Here is a 9,861-nt window from a genome sequence, read left to right on the forward strand (position 1 = left end):
AGTGCAGTGATAAACTGTTAAAGCATGTAGTAAACCCTGGTCTTCTGTGGCATTAAAATCAGTTGAAGCCAAGGTCCTCCTTACGTGCACATCTGGCTGACACTAGCAGCTAAAGCAGCAGCATAGGATCAGACTGGCATGAGTTGCTGCCCATTCTGGTACTTCTAAAACTTGTGAAAGATAGACTTCCACTTGTCTGTAGAGCTTGGTGTATGGCACAACACCTGTGTAAAAACCTACTTTACTTCCTTATCTCCAGGGTAAGAATTGCCTCTGGGCAATCCAGCAGGGAAGCATTACAGATAAGATTTCATTTTTTTAGATTTAGGTGCATATGGTTAACCAGATGGTAAAAAGATAACTGGGGGCTAGTAATTTTGGGGGGTTTATTTTCAATGATATAGTAATAAACCATTTACAGTGGCTTGATTTCTGATATTACCACTAGTGGGGAAGCTTCAGTGGCCACAGGCCAACCGGTGTGTACAGTTTTCCAGTTGTCAATGTGTATAGCCTTCTGATTATTCTTTGTTTTCAATTGCAGTCTCTGTTGGAAAAGTTCTTGATTCCTAATGCTTCGCAAGCGGAAAGCAAAGTTTTCTATTTGAAAATGAAAGGCGACTACTACCGTTATTTGGCTGAAGTTGCTGCTGGTGATGACAAGAAAGGTACAGTGTGTTGGCTTCTTAGTGTCAAAAGTTCCCATGAAATTTTCCAACAGTCTGGTATTTACTGCTGGAATGTTACACGTCAATAAAGGAAACAAGTGTTGAGTGTTGCAGTATTGTAATATTTTAAAGATGCTGATCTAAAGAATTGACTTTCAGAGTGACACGTGAGTAAACATAATCAAAAATTAAAAGCTTTTGTAAGTGACCATTAATGTTAATCAACAGGGTCTCAAAATACGTGCATTGGCCATTTGAGCTCTTTTGACATTCTCTGTCTCCTCTGCCCAATAAGTATACTTTAGCGTTAAAATAGATTTTGCAAGGTGGAATTGTAGAATTGAAGTTCTTAGCAGTAGTGAAAAATTTCAGCATTAATAGTTTACTCAAAGTGTGTCAGAACAGTTGGCATCTAATATTTCATGGCTGTCTGCTGTTGGTGTTTAGCATGGTTGTCCCCTCCTGAAGGGACACGGTAGGGTCAGCTACAGGCTCTAATGCTCACTTATTGAGGATCTGCAAGCCAGTCTTAGGAATGAGCAGTGATGAACAACTCGCCAGCAAGGGTGAGGAAACAGAGCTACAAAGTGGGTCATTATTAAAGACCAGGTGTTAGGAGGGTGGGGTCTGGTGAGAAGGCAGGATAAGAGGCAAGCTGGTCAGGAGAGTCAGAGAGGTACAACACAGAGAAGGGAAAGACCTAATGTTGAGCTGGAATGAACAAAGCTAGATCACTGTTATCAGTGCAGGGAGGAAGCTATAACTGAGAATGACTGGAAGTAGAAAGAAGAGCATATCAGAAGATTCTGGCAGAAGGCCAAATTAGAGGATAATAGGTAAATAAGCCATGCTTGGGAACCTCTGGTTGGAAGCAGGAGCGAGATACTACACTGGGGTTGGGGGAACTGCCCCATAGGGAAGGAATACTCCAGTGCATTGAGGTGGCAGGTGAGGATTCCAGACTCAGCCAAGTTAGTTTTTTTTTTAAAAAGCCTCTTATGAAACCCTTAACTGAATGGGAGTAAAGGTCACTTCCCCCTTGGGTACCAGGCAGAGGAGCTCCCTGCCATAAGCCAGAATCTAAGCAGGTGCACACAAATACATCTGAGTCATGGGTGTAATAAACCATTGGTGATTTTACAGTGTCTCCATTTCTGCAGGGATGAAACATTGGGAGTTTGAGGTACCACTCTTGGCTCAGCCAATATCATGTGCTTAGAAAGTAAAGAATAGCCTATGTAACACCTTTTTTAAAATCCATTCTTAAATTCTTGTTTATGGTGTGACAAAATGTGTACAGTGGTACCTTGGTTTAAGAACAGCTTAGTTTATGAACAACTTTGTTTAAGAATGCTGCAAACCCAAAAGTAGCCGTTTTGGTTTGTGAACTTTGCCTTAGAATAAGAACATGTTTCACTTTCTGTTGAGTGTGTTCCATTTGTAAATTGAGTCCCTCGTTGCTATGGGAAAGCATGCTTTGGTTTGAGAACGGACTTGCGGAATGGATTTAAGTTTGTAAACCAAGGTACCACTGTACTCTAATACTACTCTGGGTAATTTTCCTTTAAAATACAAATCTGGAATGTTGCTATTTTGTTCTGATACCTTTTATGGCATAATGTTATTCAGGCATTTTTAGATTTTCACAAGTAATGTTGTTACTCAAAGATTTTGAATTTTGAAAACCACTGTTCTCTGCATGCTGCATGTAAAAGTGAGAGACTTTTAATTCCAGTCTTAATGTGTTGGAAGTTTTAACCAGTCAATCCCTTACCCAATGACAGAATTCCTTATACTTAAAACATCCCTGAAAGGTTGCCAATCAAATCCTCACCTGAAAACCTCAAATTTTCCTAAACTAATATGCAGCTTGTTTACTGAGCTGCCATAATAGATGTATGGAAAGCTTTCAAACTATCCTTTATCTCCCTGTAGCTTTTTAAAAAATTGAAGACTGGATCACCACTCCTCAGTTCTAGTTGTCTTCCATCAGCTCCAGTTGTCTTCCCTTTAGGATAGTTGTCTTCAATTTAGGATTAAAGCACCCAGGATTACCCTTTGTATCCTCACTACAGCTGGCTTCTGAATCTCTTCAAGTTTGTAAAATGTGGAGTTGAAAAGTAGGTACTTCAAAGCAAACCAGTCTAGTACAATCTTAGGTGCCCTGCAAAGGTGTTTGGAAGCTTTTACTTCCTTTTTGATTAACCACAGCTTGCACTGTCAATTGAACCCAGACAAACTTGGTAACTTAATGCTTGTAATGTTCACTCCCTTATTCTAGTCACTCATTAAAAAAACTCCACTGGATCCTTCCTTACAGCAGTGGCCTCTGTAGTAATAAACAGATTTAGCTATTGTGTAAAAACCTGGAGTAGTTTCTAATGGCTTTTTATCTAGCTATTGGCTAAACATGCTCTTGTATCAGAAAACAGGTAGTCTGGTGGATTACAGAGCAGTGATAACTTCGTAGTATAGGCAAAAACCATTTTTGGCGCGTCTAGTTGACATGTGATCACTGATGTGTGGGTTCTTTTGGACCCGGGAGAGGGCGGGGGGCACTTATACAAGCTCTGCTGATACACACATGGGGGCCAAAAATAGAACCACCATGTGAAATGGTTGCTGTCTGTATTCATTTTTCTTCTAGGTCAGGGATGGTCAACTCCCAAGAAACTGTGATCTACTCACAGACTTAAAAACTGGCAGTGATCTACCCCTTTTTTAGGGGTTCAGGACAAAGTTGTTGAGCTTTTTTTAGGGAGGAAAGCCCCGTTTTAAGGGTTCAGGGCAATGTTGAGCTTTTTGAGGGGGGGAGCCTGTGATCTACCACAGGCGTCCAGCAATCTACCTGTTGGACATGCCTGTTCTAGGTGGTTACACTGCATATTTGTAACAGTCACTTTCCCATAAAAAAAACCTGCAAATCTCTAACTCATAGAATCAATCCAGGCTGCTTATTTCCTCCCTGACTGTCTCATAGACTCTCAGTCCTATGCTCCAGCTAGTATAGTTATTGCTACACCTATTACATGAGCATAAGGAGCTGGGATCCTGGGTCAAAAGCACAATTGCAGTGGAGAAAAGAAGCAGCATTGCAACAGTGCCAGTGGCTCCCACAGAGTACCTAATAACTGCCATTCACCAATCCCAGTGATTGCCTCCACAGTTTTTTTAGTATTTAATTATGTAGAATACTTACCCTACTTTATAGCTCCAAGAAACTCTCAAAACAGCTTACAAAAAAATCACATTCAAATCATGTTTGGTGTAAAGAACAGACATTAAATGATGTCTCTATGGTGCCAGGATCATGCCAGTAGCATTTTCTGGCCTCTGCCTTCCTACCCTTTGCTGTTTCCCTCCGTGAGCCTGGCAAAAAGCCTACTGTTTGGACTGTCAAGAGAACTGACTGAGCAGACCCCTGAAGTCGACTGATTCCAGATACAGGGTGTTGCCCTCTTAATTACTGAGCTATGGAATTAGTTTTGCTGGAGATTATTTTCCAGGCTGTGTGCTTATGCCATGTATGGGAGGAGTATGTAAGATAAGCCAGTGATTTCAGATTAAATGATTTGATTATGTCTCTGTGCCAAACAGTACAGTACAGTATTGTCCATGCATGAGTTGTCTCAAATTCCAGCTACTTAGCCCCTTTTCTTTGCCTCGGAGGACCTCGGTAGGCTCTGCTGCCTACTAAGGCAGAGGTCAAAGGGTAGAAATGAAATCTTTTGCTTTCAGGACAGCACAGTGCTATCCTTTAGACAGAGCTGCATATGGCTCCATTTGTAGTTGATTTGTTCCAGTGCTTATCTTCTGGCTCTTTTTTTGCCTGGAATAATATGTCTTAGTTCTCATTGAAGTGGTAAGCTTCTTCCAGGCTGTGCCATGGTGGAATATTTCTCAGTCCAACAAATAGGAAACTAACATGTCAAAAAGGGAAGGGTTTAGCAGGCAGGCACGTCCAAAGTCCATTTCAGGGGCCTAATCTGGCCCGCCAATCTGTTTAATCCGGCCCCTGGGGCAGTTTATTTCCTGGGGTAAAAGCCTTAAAAACCCTCAACAACTTCAATCCTAAAAGAAGCTCAACAACTTTGAGTAAAATCATAAAAAAGCTCAACAACAACAATCCTTTAAGAAGGCCAACAACTTTGGTTGGCCCCCACAGCCCTTCACTTCATCAAATCTGGCCCTCTTTGAAAAAAGTTTGGACACCACTTTTCTCTGACTTAATATTTTTTTTATGTCTAGACATTCTTTTATTCACAAGGAGTACTCAAAAACAAACAAAAAAGTGCTCTTTTGCCAATTATGTGCCCCATTCTCTCTAAAACAGGGCAAAGAAATGTAGTTACATATATTTGGGGACTCTGTTCCCTTGCCAGGGCTTATATACTCCTGGTATTGTGTCCTGATTTGGTTACAGAGTAAGTTGCTTCTCATTCTCTTTCGTGGCAGATGTGGCGGGGCAGCTGTCATGGGCTCTACACTGACTCCTTTGAGGGAATTGACCACTTTGCTGCTGCCAAGACATGTAGGAGACCCAAATAAACTGGGCACGTGTATGGTTACCTCCCAACACTGTCCACTCTCTTATACTGTCATAGCTAAATCTAGTGTCATAGATGCACTAAATAGCTTACAATGATATAATGTCAGGTTATGCTGACTAAAGGGGATTGAGGACAATCTTATGCTCCAACTAAGCATAATTCAAGGGTAGAGTTTCCCAAAAAAATATTCTAAGCCCTCTGTGTATGGATGTTCCTCCTTCAGAAATGCTGTTACATGCTTTCACTGCTGATGTTTTCATCATAATTCATAAGATCTCCAAAAAGGAGATAGCTTAGTTGCTCTTCTTTGCACCTGTTCCACTTCTAAGTCCTCTGAATTGGTGGCAGGAAAGTCTGCACAGTATTTGAATTGACCTCAGTGCTTTTGTACAGCATACCAATTATATCTGTCACTTCTGGAAACACGTCACTGTATTTCCCCAAAGTAAACCTGCCCTTTTTGCAAAAAGGAGTCATGAATGAAACAGTAATACTAATTGCAAGATTATGCATTTAGAATTCTCTGTAGCTAAGGCATTCAACTTTTTGCAAAATGACTATTACTCTAGTTCATAAGGTCGGTCTGTCATTCCCAAATTAAACTTTGCTGAGCGCTCTCTTTATTTCTGCTAGTATCAGTTGGGGTTTGTGCGCTTTCAGGAAATGAAATAAAATACCCATCATCCTGGTTTTTGTTCTGAATATTGCAGGTTTTGTAATGCTATGAGTGGTTCTCCCAATGCTTTTGGTTTCTTTGCTTTAAATGTTAAGGGCAGGTTTGGAGATTAGTGCTGGGTGTAGGCAGGAAGGGAAGTATCAATTCTGTGAGCAGCAAACAGAGTGACTGTTCTGAATGTTTGCAATATTAGTATTTTAATTACTAGCATTGGTAATAGCATTTTCTTAGTGCCTCTTAAAGAAAGGTGGTTGGATATATAGGTAGTCCATTCCAACCATGCCCACGATCAATTGTAGATAAATATGCAGTAAATGTGGCACATTTTTAGTGTCTAGCCAACATACATCTTCTGTTGCCTGTGGCAGAAGGCTATTGCTGCTTTAGTTTTCTGTACAAAGAGAGTTTCACTTTTTAAAATTTATCCTTTGTTTCCCCACCATTATGCCATCCTCTGAAATACTGAATTACTATTGCCAGCTCTCTCTGACTTAGGCTAGATATGCCTGTTTTGAAAGGGGGTGTTTAAACTCCTTACTACCCTTGCTGCAGGTTACCCAAACACATTCTCATATCAGTGGGCATCTTTCTTTAACTAATGGGCAGAAGCATTAGCACTTTTTGTGGTTTGGATGCTATCTTCCTCTTGATGAATTACAGTATAGTGTTCCATTTCTTTGCAGTAGCGTGGTTGTCATTCAAATCCTCTTCAGCAGTACTGTTGCCAGCCAATTCACCTTTATGTACTTCAGTGTTACAGGTCACATTTGTCTTAAATTTTGTAAACTAAATGCAATGCTTACCATTACCCATGTTGCTTAAAAACATTGCTGCTGTGAAGGCAAGAACCAGCTGCTAGGAGATCTTTACTAGCCAGAATTTGTGGGAGAGTGGGATTTTTAGCATTCTACAGTTTGGCTAGCATTGTTGTCACTCTTTGAAAACTGTTCATCAGTCAGTTGGATAGCTAGCGTAGCTCTTTCTGGCCAAGATTTGAACCTGCTAGAAATCTTAATTGAATCTAGAGTGTATGGAAAGACAAAACCCCATCAAATTGGCCTTTAACTTGTTTGTATAACAGAGTGCAATCCTGGGAGTAAACCACACTGAATTCAGTGGGATTTACTTCTGAGTATTCATGGCTAGGACTGAGTAGACATGGTTAGGATTGAGTATAAGGTTTTATAGAACAGGGTCTACTGGATACCTGGATTCAGTACACATGGGCATATACTTCCTTATTTCTAATTATTGTTTATAGATTTTATTAACAGCTTCAAAATTCTACTTTCTGAAACTGTGTACAATTCTTGCCCTATATATTAAGGCATCTAGTCTATATTTGTTTTAACATACTCCAAAGTGCAATTGCTAACTTTGTGTACTTCTTTGGTTTTAAAGGGATAGTGGAGCAGTCGCAACAGGCATATCAGGAAGCTTTCGAAATCAGCAAAAAAGAGATGCAGCCAACACATCCTATCAGATTAGGTCTGGCTCTAAACTTCTCCGTGTTCTATTATGAGATCCTGAATTCTCCGGAGAAAGCCTGTTCCCTTGCAAAGACTGTGAGTTAATAGTCTAATTACTGCACTAAATAAAATATTTTTGCCAGTGTTGCATGTACAAATGTACTTTTTTCCTTTCTTACATAGGCTTTTGATGAAGCCATTGCTGAACTTGATACGTTAAGTGAAGAATCATACAAAGACAGCACACTAATAATGCAGTTACTGAGAGACAATTTGACAGTAAGTACTTGTACAGCTTTTATTAAGCCAAGTTATGTACAAACAAGCAGAAAACAATCTTGTGGGTATCCTAAATCACCAGGTAGCCAAGGGTTAAATAAATAAAAAATCTTAATTATGGAATGAAATGCATAATACGAATGCTTTGCTCAGTTGTGCAGCTCTTGGAAAGAGTGCCTTTTTAAAGATGAGGAATAGCTTTCTTGGAGATTATCCTGATGAGTGCTTTCTTATTCACACTACTGATGCTTTAATCAGTAACACATGACTGCATTTTTCTTAAACAGTTGTGGACATCGGATACCCAAGGAGATGAAGCTGAAGCAGGAGAAGGAGGGGAGAATTAACCAGCCTTCCAATTTTTGTCTGCCTCATTCTAAAATTTACACAGTAGACCATTTGTCATCCATGCTGTCCCACAAATAGTTTTTGTTTACGATTTATGACAGGTTTATGTTACTTCTATTTGGATTTCTATATTTCCCATGTGGTTTTATGTTTAATATTAGGGGAATAGAGCCAGTTAACATTTGGGGAATTTTTGTTCATCCAAGGTGGCCAATATAGGGATGTGGAATTTTTATAAAAGTTTTACATGTTTGGCATAGTACTCTTGGTACTTTGTGGCCTCCCACAAAAGCCAATGTTAAACAGCTTCCTATGTTGAGCAAAGAAGAAACTGCTTGCATATTGGTCTGTCACAGTGGTAAAAAAGGGATGATTGGTTGCAACCACGCAAGTGTAGAGAATGTGGGTACTTCAAAGGTGGAACACATAGCCGAGGAAAATTAATGTCCCATGGATATTACATGTCAATCATGTGAATCTGTGGAATCTACAGTCCAAGTATACATCTCTGATTGCATCTGAAAAGTGTTCCTTAAGGTGGTTTGCTAACCCAATGAACTTTCTCTAGGGAAGGGCAGAAACGGTTCACATTCCATTACTTGTAAAGTTACCTGCTGTTGCTTTCATTATTTTTGCTACACAATTTATTTGTATTTAAATGGTTTAGGCAACCTAAGAACAAATGTACAAGTAAAGATGCAGTAAAAATGAAATGCTTGATATCCATAATTACACTGTATATCGAGCACAGCAGTAAAACAAAAACCCATGTATTTAACTTTTTTAGGGTTTTGCTTTTGTGATTTTTTTTTTGATACTTTGCCTAACATGCATGTGCTGTAAAAATAGTTAACAGGGAAATAACTTGAGATGATGGCTAGCTTTGTTTAATGTCTCCTGAAAATTTTCATGAACAATCTAAGCATAACTGTTAAGAACATGTGTATTAAGTTGATGTAAGTGGAATAAAAGTTTTATGAATGGACTTTTCAACTACCTTCTCTGTAGCTTTCCTGTACATCTGGACTCCTTTTCAAAATATTTTGCTTTATTAGAATTCATAGTGTAAGATTATTTCTGAAGTTGTCTGTATCCAATGCCTCCCCCCCTCCAAAAAATAATAATAATCTAACGTCCCACATGCCTGAGAGGCTGCTGCCTTCTAAATTGTTTTACTGGCACATGTTGAGGGAGATAGAGAGACAAAGTTAAATACAGTGTTTGTAGAATGTGCAACTTTTCATTGCTACACACATGCACAGTGCTTTGTATGCATTAGCCACCATGCTAAATGTAGATCTGTTTGCATGCCTTAGCAACCCACATGCCTTACACTGGGGAAAGGAGCACAGATTGCCACATTTATGAGGCTTGGAAGTAAATGAGTCAAGAGTGAATCCAAGCGTACAGAAGCAAGCAACAACCAGACAAACTGGCCCATGCACATTCCTTCCATTGGGTGTGCATTTTTCTGGGCAATCGCTGATTAGCATAATTCTTAAAATAGTTCCTTTTTAGCGACTACAATTATTTGAACAATAAACTCATAAGAAGTATAGAGTACTGACCTGAAATGCAATAGGATTTAATAGGTATTAAATAGATGAAACAGCTGTCCGCTTCCCCTTTTCCTTTGAGTCACCCAGAAGGGCATAAAGCATATTGAGAGGGAGACCGAATATACCGTATTTTTTGCTCTATAAGACGCACCTAGTTTTTGGAGGAGGAAAACAAGAAAAAAAATATTCTGAATCTCAGAAGCCAGAACAGCAAGAGGGATCGCTGCGCAGTGAAAGCAGCAATCCCTCTTGCTGTTCTGGCTTCTGTGATAGCTGTGCAGCCTGCATTCGCCCCATGAGACGCACACACAT

At 39.7% G+C, this 9,861-nt stretch overlaps 1 protein-coding gene across 2 annotated transcripts in view; it reads left to right on the forward strand.

Annotated features, from left to right (window-relative positions):
• Positions 1-8,975, forward strand: part of YWHAZ (tyrosine 3-monooxygenase/tryptophan 5-monooxygenase activation protein zeta) — a 25,921-nt gene extending 16,946 nt beyond the window's left edge. For both annotated transcript variants that reach the window (XM_083749849.1, XM_083749848.1), the window contains exons 3-6: positions 545-668; positions 7,296-7,459; positions 7,547-7,642; positions 7,930-8,975. In XM_083749849.1, the coding sequence (XP_083605975.1) occupies positions 545-668; positions 7,296-7,459; positions 7,547-7,642; positions 7,930-7,989 (444 nt within the window). In that variant the 3' untranslated portion in view covers positions 7,990-8,975. The remainder of the gene's footprint in view (positions 1-544; positions 669-7,295; positions 7,460-7,546; positions 7,643-7,929) is intronic.
• Positions 8,976-9,861: the final 886 nt, after the last annotated feature.

The sequence above is a fragment of the Podarcis gaigeae genome, assembly GCF_964106915.1.
Source record: "Podarcis gaigeae genome assembly, chromosome: 7".
Taxonomy (NCBI): domain Eukaryota; kingdom Metazoa; phylum Chordata; class Lepidosauria; order Squamata; family Lacertidae; genus Podarcis; species Podarcis gaigeae.